General features: G+C 34.7%; 1 protein-coding gene across 1 annotated transcript; it reads right to left on the bottom strand.

The window, feature by feature from the left end:
- Nucleotides 1-792: 792 nt before the first annotated feature.
- Nucleotides 793-10,653, bottom strand: LOC110039473 (dnaJ protein homolog). Its single transcript, XM_020744545.1, has 4 exons — nucleotides 10,331-10,653; nucleotides 1,691-1,856; nucleotides 1,450-1,591; nucleotides 793-1,129 (listed from the first exon to the last, which is right to left on the bottom strand). Exons 1-4 carry the CDS (start codon nucleotides 10,478-10,480, stop codon nucleotides 808-810), a joined length of 780 nt encoding a protein of 259 aa, XP_020600204.1. The 5' UTR covers nucleotides 10,481-10,653; the 3' UTR covers nucleotides 793-807.
- Nucleotides 10,654-15,520: the final 4,867 nt, after the last annotated feature.

The raw sequence follows: 15,520 nt of genomic DNA on the forward strand, positions 1-15,520 counted from the left end.
ACCATTGAATTCCTATGTAGTTACATATATAACTCCTAAACTTCAATTTTTACATACATACCAATTTTTGTTTGAAAAGGTGTATTTCATTTTTTTAAAGTTAAAATGGGGGTATTTTTAATGTCATATGAATGATTAGGGAGGTATAATTGTAAAAACTAAAATTTAGGTGATGCATGTGTAAATTCATAGGAATTGAGTGGTATGCATGTAAATGCCCCCTACATGTATCTGGAGTTATGAAATATCATATATTGTTATCCTATGTGTCGACATGTCTAAGAAAGCATTTTATAAATACAATTTATGGCAAATCCAGCAAGGTCTAATATCACACTATACTACAGCTAAAATAAATGACAACAAAAAAGAACAAAACCATCAATAATCATTCTAGACAATATTACAGATCTCAGATAATATTGCGTTGTGTATATGATAATTAGTAATATTGTTTAAATAATATTGTTATTTACACAACGCCATGTTTATAATAAAGAAAAGGAAGATTTACATACATACCACTACATTCCAATGTATTTGCATATCTAACACCTAAGCTTCAATTTTAACATACCACTATATTCCAATGTATTTGCATATCTAACACCTAAACTTCAATTTTTACATGCACATTACACACCAACTTAACAATGCATGAAAAGGTGTAGTTCACTTTTTAAAAGTCAAAATGGTGGAAGACTTGGATGGTATAATCATAAAAAGAAAAGTATGGGTAATGAAAGATTTGAGTGTTATAATCGTAAAAAGAAAAGTATAGGTGTTAGATATGTAAATACATAAGAATTATGTAAATGTCCCCAAAGAAAAGGAAGACGAGTGGAAACATACCGCCTCATCAGCCTCACCGGGGAAGGTGATTTTCTGCCCATTCTGCATACCCTTCTCAACTAGAACATCAAGAACCTTCTTTTCCTGGGTAACCTTCTCTCCCTTGCACTGTGGGCAGCGATCTTTATCATTGATGGTCTCCCCAGTTCCTTTGCACTCATTGCAAGGATGCTGCATTTGTTGTATCATAGAGGGACCCAACTGGCGAATCGAGACCTTCATACCTGTACCCTGACAACCAGAACACTTCATTGAAGCGCCCGATTTCGATCCCTTCCTGCAGGACATTAAACAGATGAGAAATTTACTACGTAGCACACAATTCTTATGTATTTACATATCACACAATTCTTATGTATTTACATATCACACACCTCAACTTTCATGTTTACATGCATAGCACTTTGATACTTTAAACCTATGCATGAAAATGTGTATTCCACTTTTAAAAAGCATAATAGTGCTATTTTTTATGTGATATTAAAGATTTGGGTGTAACATGTGTAAATATGAAAGTTCGGGTGTGGGACATAAGAATTAAGGAATAAGTTCAGGTTTGGAACAGGAATCTATTGCAGTGAAGAACATGGTACTTACCCTTTGCATTTCGAGCAAAGAACATTCCGGGAAAGAGAAAGTTTCTTCGAAGTACCATTGTACACATCTTCCAATGTGACTTTGAGTGGGTGGACAACATCCTCTCCCCTCCGCTGCCTGCGACCACGACTGCTCCCGCCACCTACACACCATAATAATCGCATGTTATAAGAGCAAACTGAAGAATTGTTTCGGATAAGAATTCACAAACTTTACAAAAATATCTGAAGAGTTTATTTACCTCCAAAAGGATTTCCACCAAAGAAAGACTGAAAGATGTCAAATGGATCATGGCCAGCACCGCCCCCACCCATTCCTTCCTTGAGTGCATCTTCGCCATACTGATCGTATATATCCCTCTTCTCAGGATCGCTCAAAACTTCATAAGCTTGTGCAAGCTCCTTAAACTGAAAAGCAGCAAGGCAGAACGTTAAGAGTAAAGTTTTAGACGAAAAACTACAGAATTTTATATACTTGCTCAAATAGATACAAAGTACTCGAACTACAAGCGCTAACAACGAGGGACAGTCAGGGAGGGAGCCATGAAAACTTCACACAACAATAAAACCGAAGCATGCATTCAATAAAACAACAACCCTATATAAGGCCAGCCAAGTCAAATATGTTGTTCCCATGGGAAGTTCAAGTTGCTGAGAACGTTATGTTTCTTTGGAGAGTCCTAAAGGATGAGAAAATACTCTACAAAAACGTGCTTATAAAAAGTTAACCTTATAGCTACAAAATTAAGCTCAGCCCTACTTCTAGAGTAGTAGCTGGCTATGAAAAATAAATAAACATCAGTAGATTGTATAGCATTTTACGCATCACAATAGGAGCTAAGATTTTAGTTATAAATATAAATGTGAACTCGTGACTTCTCTAAACCAAAACAATCACACATCAGAGTAATGTCATCAATCATCATCATCATCACGATTTAGTTCAATCCCAACTGTTTGGAAAAATCTTTGTAAATCCACCACATCTATCTGCAGGAGATGGCAGATTTAGTTCATTGACAAAGCAGAGAACAACCGACTAATTTGCTGTGAACTTTCATGCTACCCAAAAAAATCTGTGATCGACAATAGGGTGAGTAGAAGGGTCTCCTTCCCAGAAATCTGACTTTGAATAGAGAGACTATACAATAGTTTTGTTGAAGCTTTTTTGTGAGTTTGTTAAATCAAGATTCAGGATTTTAATGGAAGATTCAAGGCTTTTGTTGGAAGCTAAAATAGGCTTGATTGGGTTCATTGAATACCTTAGATTCGAGTGCTATTGGTGCAAGGCTGAGGTTTTGAGAGTAACTTGGTAGAAGAGAATTGGAATTTCTAGCTTTGTGCTGTCAAAGTTAAGATTAGATTTAGGTGATCACTTAAGTTATCGGGTTGGAGCTTTGTATTGAACTAGACCAATTTAAGGTGCTGGAGATGAAGGTATTCAAAGTCATGGCAACAATAAAGAAACTCCCCCTTCTATCATACATCATAGAATCAAGTAAATCTGGATTAAGGGACAACCCTGCCTACCTCAAAGAGATATTCATGTCGTCGAGCAAGTTCTATGCACCCATGAATCTATGAAAACTTATCTGACAACCATCCCTTTCGAGCCTTCCTACAAAGAAAATATATTTAATCAAAAAGTCTCAAGTGATCTTCAACATTGACATACAATCCACATCTGAAATTATATTCTCTCCACTAGAATGCAGAAGGCCTCAAAAGGGGAATAATGGTCCAAACACATACCAATCTTCACCAATGATTCGGGATACATATAATAGCACCCCTTCCCAATGAAGTTACTACCGATCACCGGGGATTCAATTCAACCTCTTCCACACAGGCTAACATCAATACTCGGCTTAGCAGGTTTTGATGGAAAAAACACCATTGATGAATTTCTTTAGACTTAATATTATCGAGTAACACTCCGCAGATAAGCTCAGAAGGCCAAACATTCTATCATCTTTCTATAAATGTTGATGTTATCGAATAACACTGACATACAATCTTGAATAGATCAAACATTTTTATGGAGTGTTTTCAATCTCTTCCATGTAAGTTAATGTTCTTCCACGTAAGTTAATGTTCTCGAGCAACACTAAGACTGACAACCTTAAATAGGTCAAATATGTTCGATGAATTTCTTTCAACATCTTTTGTATAGGTTAATGTCGTCTAGTAATACTCCAAAAAGCAAGCTTGAATATGTCAAATATTCTCGGATAATTTCTTTTGATATGTTTCATAAGGTCTAATGTTATTGAATAATACTCCAACAAAGAAACTCGAATGGGGCAATCATTCTTGACAGATGTTCTTCAACCACTTTCACCTAGGTTGAGTTGTGAAGTAATACTCCAATGAATAGGCGAGGATATATAAAAAATATTTAATTCAACTTTTTCCACATTGGTTCTCTAACAAATGACATCAGATACATAAATTGAGTTTCCTTCAATCTTCCACACGTGTTAACTTCATAGAGTAGCAATTTGAGAACAACCTCGAATATGTTAAATATCTCAACATTAATGAAGAGATTCTCAAATTGTGTAGCCCAGCTACAACCTGACCTACAATATTAAAACAATGCCATCTATATAACATCATCACACATCCACAGAAGATAGCTCTACTTTCTTTAAAGAGACTTGGACCTAAATTGGAGATTCAATAAGAATCATGAGACCTAGAGGTAGGGCTATAAATGAACTGATACACTTGATGAACAAAATGAATTCGGCTTTATTAATACTCGATCATGTTTGTTCAAATTAATAAATAAATAAGTTTTGATATTTTTTAAAACTCAAAAGTTAAATAAACCAAATTTGAACATAATCCAACTCATTTATTAATTTCGGCTTTATTAATACTCGATCATGAACATAATCCAACTCATTTATTAATGTTCACGAATAAGCTCCCTTGTTATTCAAGAAGAAATTGGTTAAAAGCTCTATATTTACATGATATATAATTCAATTAAAATTTGAATCATTAGAACTTATTTAATTATGTATTTAATATTAATATATTATAAGTTAATATCAATATGCATATATATCAAACATAATCGCTTCTTATTTTTTTATTTAAATGAACTAATTAATCAATACATATTCATGTGATGTGATTGAAAAAAAAAGTTACACTTTATAAACTATTTATTTTTTTGGTATAAATTAGTCGAATGCTAAACTGAAATTTATTCAGTTATTTATTTATCTAGATCTATAAAATCATTTTCTAATAATTTTTTATAAAAAATCAAGTACTAATTCGAACTTTTAGCTTGTTTATTAGTATTATATTTAAAATCAAATATAAATCAATTATTTTATTTTATATTTAAAATTAAGTATCGTTCAAATTATTAGCTTGTATAATTAACATAAATAGGTAAAAAATAGAACAAACATGATCATTAAAAAATTTAAGCAATTCAAGTATGAATATATATGTGAAAGATCAGCTCAAGCTCAAATTGAACATGACATTATGATCCACCGAGCCAAGTCCAATCCATGACATACTCGACCCGTCATGGCTCAATTATAACCTTACCTGGAGGACTCTTGAGTTCCAATATTCCACCACCTTCAAACTGTTTTTTACCTGACTAAAGCTTCCATCGAATTATCATCACTCAATTATTGTTGATATTGATGCCTAACACCGTCAAGCTACCACCATCTTTAAACCATTGCCAATTTTTTGTTACACTATCATCACCAACATATCAACCTAGTCGATACTCTTAGCTGCCACTATTAATGGATTATCATCATCAAATCGCCATCGTTTGTCCACTATTATAGAGTAAATTTTTACTATGGTCAATCAACCGTTGATGCATGTCGATTTTTGTTGCTTGTCAACACATAAGTTACGAACAACATCACTCGTAATCACTTATAAATCTGATGCATGTCATCATTGCTCAACATTGCCAATATATGTTGTTAATGCACGTCATTACTTATTAAGCCAATATATGTGATTGAAGCATGTTATTGCCTCTTATAACAATTTCGAAAGGCATGCCCAAGAGGTGGCCTTCTAGAAAGTTGGTAATGGCCAAAGTTCTCCCAACAAAAACTCTATGAAAACAAGTGGTTAACAAAATCTCTACTCACTAAAATTCCCCAGAGCTAAAAACCTCAAGAAGTACAGGTACATTATAATAACCTTAGAAGACTAGAAATTGTAAAAAATACAATTATATTAAAACTCTCAGAAGGTTGACAGTGTCAAAAAATACAAGTATATTCAAAAATCTCGAAAGACAAGCTTGAGGTAATATACATTAAAATATCAGTACCACGAGGAAACAAAGTCGGTCTTTTTTACTTATCTCCAAAAGTTGAAGTCTTCTATTCATCCAAAAACCTCATATGTGATGAGTACCACGAGGAAACAAAGTCATTGTACACTTATTCAAGGAATGAAAGAAAATCAGAGTTTGTCCATGGCAACAATGGGTCTCAATCATCTCCAAATTAGATACATTTGACAAAGGAAATCAACACTTCTCTCAAAGAAAAAAAAATGAAATATAGTTGTAGAAATTATAGAACTTGATCTCCTTCCAAAATGTCCATGAAGGAGGACAGCCTTATGCTCTTGGTTGAAATTAACTGGAGTTTATAAGAAGAACTACATTCCGCCTAGATAGGACTGTCGAACCCCTTTTAAGAGAGAGTTGAAGCTTACAAGAGCATAATGAGAAGCATCATTAATAATTATTAACAAGACATCATCAGTCCTTAATTCTTTATGAAATTCCCTTGTAACATCATCTTGTATAAAAATTGATTGGGGTTCTTTCGACATTGGGACTTCAAATGAAATATGCTCATAGAGAATCCCCAAATTCTTTAGTACAAGACAATTTGGTACATGAAATTCTTGCAGGAGAAGCATAACAACATCTTGAGAAAAATATTCAAACAATAATAACCTAAAGGAGCAAATCAAGCAACAAAAATCTGAAGATGATAATCAAGCAATAATAGCCTGGAGATAAAAAACTAATAACAACAGTTTGGAGATGATAATAAAAAAACAACAGCTTGGTGAAAATAATTGGCAACAACTAGAAAAAAAAGAGATGCAATAACAACTTGAAGATGATAATCAGGCAATAACAACATAAAAATAATAATAATACAGGTCTCTTAAGAAAAATTTTAAAGTTTGTGAAGAGGAGAAACAAGTGAATTCCACACATCCCTTCAAGAAGGTATTTATAGTTAAAAACCCAGTGTACTATAATAGTTGTAACAAAACTACTATAGGGGCATGTGATCAGGCATGTGTACGCCGACGTATGTTTGCGTAAGCATTCCAACGCATATAACACACACAGCCATGACCCTATACGCACATAGGCGACCTTGTGCACGCAAATGCAACAATACATGTGCCAGTGGACAAACGAGGGCCACTGGCTACACAAACAACCACATGCACATACATACAAGCGAATATGCCCCAACGCTCATCCCGCCACACCGTTGAACCTATGCATTCTTGCAAACATGTGCGTGAGCAAGCTGCAATTAGTAATAGCAACAACCCAAGCTACCATGGGCTCTGTCATGCCTATTCCTCCATTTTTCGACATTCCATACTTAATTTTGACCCTTGCATGTCTCATATAAGTCTTTACAATCAATTTTCGACAATTGAAGAATTTGAATATTTTTCAACAACTTATGGTTTGATCGAAGTGCCAATATTAAGAATAGTTAAAATTATAATTAAAAAACTTATTTGACTCACAGTTCCAAGGGAAGGTCATTATTGACATGTAAAAAATAATCACACCTATTAATATTTATGAAATTATCATTTTGAGTTACAAATTCTAACAAGAACTTAATACATATTTTTGGACGAAACAAATTCAGCGCTAGAAAATAGAAGGAAACTAATATTTCATCAAAAAATTCATAATCAAATAAGAATTTCAATGCATTTTGAATGACAACTTCATGAGTCAAATTAAAAAATTATTTGATCTCCAACATTAGCATATTTTATATGAAAATGAGCATCTTAATAAGATGCGAACCTAATGACACAAAAAGTAAATCAATTTGAGCTTAAATGAACCCATATCAAGCACTTGAAGTGTATAGTCACGATAAGAATTTGAAGCCAACGACCATAAACAATCTCCACCAATTACCACTAGTGATTGTAACCTAACCACTACTATTGTAGCCTAACTAATAATGTTATAATTCAACTATGATTGTTGTAGTCATATAGTTGTCATGGAATTATGATTGTCGATTTATTATCATAAGACAATTGTTACCTTAACATAATTCAGTAATCCAATATTCCTTGTTAAAGAGAAGAAATGCCTATACTTGCAATTACTTAGTGGATTACTTCGATCGGCTGCGATGTTTAAAATTTCTGATCCAAAATCAAGACGTAGCAAGGTGTAAGCCTTAAGCCTCAAAATTAAGAAATTACTAAAAAAAACATACTTAATTCAAAGTATGTAGTAAGAGATAACATATTAACACAATAACCTATCAATACATTAAAATATAATATATAAATATTTTCAAATAGTAAAAGTAATAAATTATTCAAATTAATAAATAACATGTTAACATACAAATATTAAATCATAAAATAAGTCATAATAATATAATAATTTAAAATAAGTTCGATATAAATGGTTTCTCTACCAATCCTATTGTCCTCCATAAACTTAAGAACAACACAAATCACTAAGGTTAGAATTTTTAAAATCAAAAGTTTTCATCACTCTTATCACTTAAAGAGCCTTCATTGGAATCATCAATATAGTGATTTGTTTCCTCCCTCATCTTATCCTCAATTATATTCATGTTCTCTTATCTAATTAATAATGATTCTTATTAAATTATAAGATAATGACTATGTTGATAGTAACAACTTAATTACATCATCAATTATATATTATTATATAGGTAAGCAATAAATGTTTATATGTTATTTCACTTACATTTATTTCAAGAAAAATCATAAATATAATTGCTCGCTGCCTCCTAAAATTTAGGTGAGGCATGTTTTGAGGTGGGCCTCATATTATGTGATGTGTAAGCCTTATTGCGAAGTATTAAGAAAAACATTGAGATGAGCCTCCAGGCAGCCTTATATTACACAAATTTAAACCACGGGCTATACTCCACGATTTTTTTTCTTCATTTTCTGAAATTTTCAAGTAAAAAACATATTTTTTCGTTATTTATATTTATGTGTGCTAGATATTTCTATTGAACTTAGAATTAAAATTTCTCCGCTTTGCAAAAACAAAAGAATTGCTTTAGTGTATGATTTTCAAGGCAATTTTACAGGTCCTCCTGTCAGCTCTAAAACCTTACAATAATTTATTATTAATAAATTTATTAGAGTTGTTTAGTTCAATACTATATAGAGAATTGTGTCATCCAAATAACAACATTATTTCAATAATAGCAACTATAAAAAAAAAACGGTTTGCTTAACTGCTATCTTGCTCAAATTTATTTTGGCAAACAAATAGCTCGGCATCAAAATCTCTGCCAATTCATCCAGCATAGAATCAGTAAAATATTCATATGATGTGCATATATCAATAAGGTGAAATAAACAAGATGAAATGAAATATAAGAAATAATTAAAATATATGCAATGCCCTGATCTCAAGGCCTGTTGGTTGAAAGCCTAAGCACTCAACCAACACGCTAAGATTGCTTGCATCAATTAAGAAGCCTGGCAAAAACATATAGAAATAATTAAAATATATTGGGAGATTTACATACATACCACTCAATTCTTGTGCTGTTACATATCTAACAACTAAAAGTTCATTTTTTAGGTATATGCCTCCTACCCATGCAACAAAAGTGTATTTCACTTTTTAGAAGCCAAAATAATGGTGCTTTTAATGTGGTGTGAAAAGTTCAGGTGGTATAAATGTAAAAATGTTATCAGTTGGCTATGTAAATACATAGGAATTGTGTGGTATGTATGCAAATGCCCCAAATACATTTCCCATTGTACCAGGGTTTTCTCAACATTGTACAGCAGAGTAAAGCAAAGCTTGCAGATTCTGCGGGCACCGAATTTAATTTTTTAGGTATATGCATCCTACCCATGCAAAAAAAGTGTATTTCATTTTTTAGAAGCCAAAATAATGGTACTTTAAGGTGGTGTGAAAAGTTCAGGTTGTATAAATGTAAAAATTGTATCTGTTGGATATGTAATTACATAGGAATTGTTTGTTTTTTTTGCAAATGCCCCAAATACATTTCCCATTGTATCAGGGGTTTCTCAACATTGTATAGCATAGTAAAGCAAAGCTTGCAGATTCTGCGGGCACCGAACCTCACAGGATCTTGCCTCGTAGTTCCTATGAAATGAAAGGGGTCAAGATCTCTATACAGTAGTTTCAAGCAAGTTACTAACGGATAATTCGGATCATATCATCCAGATTTATTTACAAATTCATTCAGGAAAAACCAGCCCTTCTGCATGAATAAACAGCAACAATCAAAATTCGCCCATCATCAAAGCCCTCGCCAACACGTCGCGATCTCCATACAGTAGATTCAAGAAGTTACTAACAGATAATATTCGGATCACATCATCGAGATTTAATTACAAATTCAGTCAGGGAAAAACCAGCCCTTCTGCATGAATAAACAGCAACAATCAAAATTCGCCCATCATCAAAGCCCTCGCCAACACGTCGATAATTCCGTTTTGCAAAATTACAGGACCGATCCGCACCAAATACCATCTCACAATGAAGATAAAAACAATCTACATTAATCTGCGCATTAAACGAAAAGCATAACCCCATATGCCGTCTAACCACTTACCTTCTCCGGATCCCCTCCCTTATCGGGGTGATTTTTGATAGCGGCTTTCCGATACGCCTTCTTGAGATCATCCTGAGACGCGTTTTTCGACACGCCGAGAATCTCATAATACCTCGTGTTGTCGCTCTTCTTCGGAGCCCTTCCGAACATCTTCCTTCTCTCTGTGAGTCCAACTAAAACCAGAGGAAGCAATCAACTTCTTGCCGACCGCAATCACCCGCTTAGGAACCGAAACCCTAACCCTAGTATTTCTCTCTCGTTGATCGGGGTTAAGGAAACGAAGGGGCTGCTGCGGCTGCAAGCAACAGCTGCAGCAGCAGCAGTAGCTTCATTTCTATTGCGTGGCGGAGAACAAAACGCGTGGAACTCGCGTTGAAAAAATGTGGACCCTCGGATGGAAAATGGAGGGCTGGATGCTGATCTCCTCTCTTCCATTGCTTTTTGATAGCAGTCCAAATTAGGGTTGTCAAAACTCTTTTTACTAATTAGGGCTGTCAAAATTTTTATGAGTATATATATAATTGATGAGTAACATTTTTAAAAAAAATAATTGAGTAGAAGCCTACGAAGATTTATAATTAATTAAAATTATTAATTAAAAATACATTAAATTTATATTTATATTTTAATATAAAAAGATAAGATTTAAACCTCGTTCTAACCCTTAACATTCTATAGTTGCACGACTTGTATTGTCAAAATGACTCTTTGTTCGCAAACAACTCATATTCGGCTCATTAAGCAAACGAGTCGAACACAAACATAATTTTTTGTTCTAAATATAAACGAGTCAAACACGATAAGTTATATTTTTTAATGAGCCAAACACGAGCTGAGCTAAAGCTCACTTATGTTTGACTCATTTACACCCTAAGTCCAAACCTAAAACAATTGCATTAAAATTTATTTATGCTTTTCAAAGTTTAATTTTATAAATTTTCTATTTATTTAATTTTAAATATTTATATTTACATATATTATATAGTTTTTTTTTTTTTTTTTGCATCTATTATATAGTTGATAATTATATGCTGAAATATTATGTAATTTTTAAATAGATAAATAATAATATTTGGAGGTTTTTACGAGATTCATTATTTACATGTCAAACATGATTAAGTATATTATTTAATTTCAATTATTTTGTGCATTATGAAATATTTTATTGTTTTTTTTATTATTTTGGATGTATTTTGAATGGTAGCTTGCTATGTTTTTACACAAAAATATTTAAAATTTTAGGCAAATTTAATATAGTTAGAAATTATGATAATTATGTTTTAATTAAGGTTAATGAGAAATTTATGTTAAACTTAAAAATTTGGGCATAATTTCTCCATCATTAGATTCATAAAAGTTGATTACATATTATCTTATAAATTTTTAAACTATTTCACCAACTAAGGTTTTGGCGCCTTTCAAAATGGGAATTTTAGTGTCAATTGACGTCGAGGACCCCCGCACTAGTGGGTCGGTTTGAACCCAAATTTTCCCGAAACATGCTCAGGAGAGTTTTGTCTCTGCCCTTGACCAAGGGAGGTTATGAATAGACGCAGTATGGTTTATATACACACACTAGTGGGTCGGTCTGAACCCAAATTTTCCCGAAACATGCTCGGGAGAGTTTTGTCTCTGCCCTTGACCAAGAGAGGTTATGAATAGACGCAGTATGGTTTATATACACCTAAATGTACATCAAGCATGTTTCATGTCAAAACCATCTTCTACATCAATTGTGTAAGATATAACTAGAAAGTTTGTCATTATTTTTGTCACCTCGTAGAAAATAATTTTACTCCTTATTCAAAGTTGTTATCCAACATTTCACATTGTCGATTATGTTAAGCATCTCATCCTTGTTGAGAATCATTAATTAATACTTGATTGAAACATCAATCTTCTTTTTTTAGCTTGAGAGGAACACCATCCAGATGAGATCACTTCTTGGGTGGAAGGTCGCTTCCTTAGTTGGTTCATCCTTGGAAGCCATTACATTCATGGAGCCAAATGGTGAGTAAAGAAGAAAGAAGAAGAGAGAGCGAGGGAAAGATGTTCACACCCCCTTTATGTTCTTAGCAAGAAACGAACTCCTTGGGATATGTCTTCTTCAAATCCTCTTTTTTAGGTCATCTTTGCTTGGACGAGTATAATAAGAAGGGAGAAATTGAAAGTGGACCAAAAAATAAGTAGAAAATAAAATGAATAGCTACAAAAATATTTATATAGAAAAATCCGCATAACACAAACTGGAGAAGAGCGATTCAAAGAAAATCAGATCATATGCGACCCGAGAGAATATATAAAAGTCTTTTGTAATCAAATTAGAATACAAAATCTAATTTGTATTTGTTATTGATTCAAAGAGGTCGTTTCACGACGATGTATTTGTTGGCATCACTTTTCGATGTCATATGTGTGGGCTATTCACTTGTACGATGCGGGACTATGTTCAGTCTTCTGTAGTCCAATAAACCCATTTGGACTTACCGGTACGTGTCTTGAGCATGGAACCAAGGTCGGTACCAATTTAGCCCCATTAGGGAGAATTCATCATCGGGGGACAATGTTTCTAACACGAAATGTAATTGATGTCCATTTAGGTGTTTATAGACCATACTCCGTCTATTTGGAACCTCCCATGGTCAAGGGCAGAGACTAAACTCTCCCAAGCATGTTTCAGAAAAATTGGGGTTCAAACCGACCTACCCGAAGGGACGGGGGGTGGGGGGTCAAGGACTTCTGTTGACACTAAAATCCCCATTTTGAAATTTTAGGAATGTTCACTATTTATAAACAAGGTCGTATTTTAGTGATACGCAGCTTTTCATAGTTTCTGAATTGGTCAAACCTTTCTACAAACAACTCGATGTAAAACTGAGATTTTGATCCCCAAGACGTATTTGACTCCGGGACGGCGATTTTCACTTGATGATGTGCACACTCGGTATTTATATAGATGTTGTAGAGCCCTTTTCACTCCTAAATAGTCTCTTATAGTCTAGGATCCATAAAACGCCATCCGTGCGAAGTTGCGCATACAGGAAGCAAGAGGCCCCCTTAAGGGGCTTGGGCGCTCAACCGCCACGGCTGGCACAAAAGCACCCACCCCTCAGTTTGGCGCCTCCTAAAGAGGCGCTACTTATTCTATGGATGCTCAAGGGCCCATGGTGAGTGCAAAAAGCATCCGTCTCTCTGTCTGTGATCAAATAGATAGCGATTTTGGCCTATGGGCGCTTAAATGCCTGTCTTGGGCACTTGAGCGCCTAATTTTCTTCGTGCGACATTCACCAAACCGAGACGGCTCCGCTTTTACACCATTATGGCTGCATTTGCACCTGATAGGGAAATGTCGTGAACCGAGCAGCTGGTGCTTTTGCTCCCTCTTTGACGCTCGAGTGGCTGACATTTAAAACACGTCTTTTAAAGCCAACAAATGATTTTCTTTGCCTAAAACCCATTGGATAAACCCCCATTTCACCTCATCACTATTTTAGGTAAGCAACGTCTATCCGTCGGGTGATGCAAGCAAAATGGGTTAAGCAGACGGAAATAACAAGAGAGAGGGGATCAAAATCATTTTGTCTAGAGGAGCCAGTGTAGAGCTGGAGGAGAGCAATGGGAGATTTTTGGAGAGCTTTTACTGATTTTGTGAGAAATTCTTATTGTTTCCTCATTTTCTTCTTCACTTTCTTAATCTTATTCTTCCTCACTATTTCTTGAATAGCCATTCTCATTAGGGAAAGCACCTGCATTTTTCTCTTTTTCGGTCGCCATCTCTCTGGAAAAGACAAGGGAGAAGAGGAAGTTTCTCGCTCAGAGCCTTATCGGAGCCTCCTTTTTGAGGAGAACTTCCTCATTTATGGGACAAGGACCTTCGTCGGATTTCGTGACGTCATCAGAGCCTCCACATGAGGAGGGCTTCATCGTTCTTTGGAGAAGAGCCTACGCCAAAGCTTGGAGCTTCGCCTATCTCTCTTACCATTAGGAGAGCTTCTTCCCAGACACCATTGGACATCGACCAACCACTGCGATGGTATAATCCTCCAAACTTTTGTATATTCGTTCCTAGAGCCCCCTAGGTCTGGTTGTTAAAGAATTAAAAATCTTGGTTTCGTGTGCTCAGAGGAAGTTGATAGGTTAGGGAGCCTTTCGTGGACTTTTCCATACAAATCTGAGCGATTTTCTTTAAGCCCTAGTACCAAAATCCCATAAAAGATGAGATTGTGTCAACATCGTCGTTTGTTCGGTGATTTCACTTGGATGGACAAGTGAAATCGAAGGATCGGGCGGATGACGATGCCCCTTTGGTCTGCATTCGCTTGATCGCGAAAAGTTCTCGTGAGTAAATCCTTTGCTATAAGTCGGGCAAACGGGTGGTAAGGTCATGTCGCTTCGTGCAATATGGTGTTGACACTTCTTCCATCGATTCAATCTTAGATCCCATATGAGATTGATTGAACAAGTTCGACCTGCGAATTACATCATGGGGAATAATTAGAAAACCTCATAATAAAAAGTGTAGTATTTGCTCAAAATACACCAAGAAAATATATAGCTAAGAAGATTTTTGACAAACCCAATAGGAAAGATCTTATAGTCATTAGAGCAGAACTAGACCATCTAGTAGGGAGTAAATCACCAAAACCTGGTGGGTAGACACCGTTGAGCTAAGAGAACTTATGGTACTTGTTTATAAAAGACTCGACAAAAAAATGACAGTCCAAAATGGGATAGATCAACAGGTAGGATGGACAAATCCTAGACATATAGAGATAGTCTGGTCAAGGTTTCATGGTCTCATGCTCGCGAGCTATTTGGATCCCATGTATACTAAGTCGTGAGCGTAACCAACCCAACCTAGTTGGGAATTACTTCATGTACAACCCATGTGTGGCATGGTCTAAAATAATCTAGTAGATCTGAAGTCAAATGAAAGAAATGTCTAAGGTCTCATGACTATATCTAGACCAAAAAAATATAAGAGATTATATTTGGACAAGAAAATTACATAGATAGGAGCAGACAACTAAGCTTTAAAGCTAAACTGCCTAACAAAGGGCTTACAATCTCATTTGAATAAAAAAAGCCTCTAACACTATATACCATACTAGACAACTACCTAAGTGTATAAAACATATGTTGGGTGAGTTAGTTTGAAAAATAAGAATACTTTACTCACAAAATGCAATA

This window comes from Phalaenopsis equestris, unplaced genomic scaffold (assembly GCF_001263595.1).
Source record: "Phalaenopsis equestris unplaced genomic scaffold, ASM126359v1 Scaffold000002, whole genome shotgun sequence".
Lineage (NCBI taxonomy): Eukaryota > Viridiplantae > Streptophyta > Magnoliopsida > Asparagales > Orchidaceae > Phalaenopsis > Phalaenopsis equestris.

What these genes read in the sequence shown, in the direction of transcription:
- LOC110039473 (XM_020744545.1), bottom strand. Translation starts at nt 10,480, where the DNA reads ATGTTCGGAAGGGCTCCGAAGAAGAGCGACAACACGAGGTATTATGAG. An exon ending in AGGGAGGGGATCCGGAGAAG is followed by an intron (nt 1,857 to 10,330) that starts GTAAGTGGTTAG and finishes GCTGCTTTTCAG; the next exon opens with TTTAAGGAGCTTGCACAAGC. An exon ending in CTTTGCTCGAAATGCAAAGG is followed by an intron (nt 1,130 to 1,449) that starts GTAAGTACCATG and finishes AATGTCCTGCAG; the next exon opens with GAAGGGATCGAAATCGGGCG.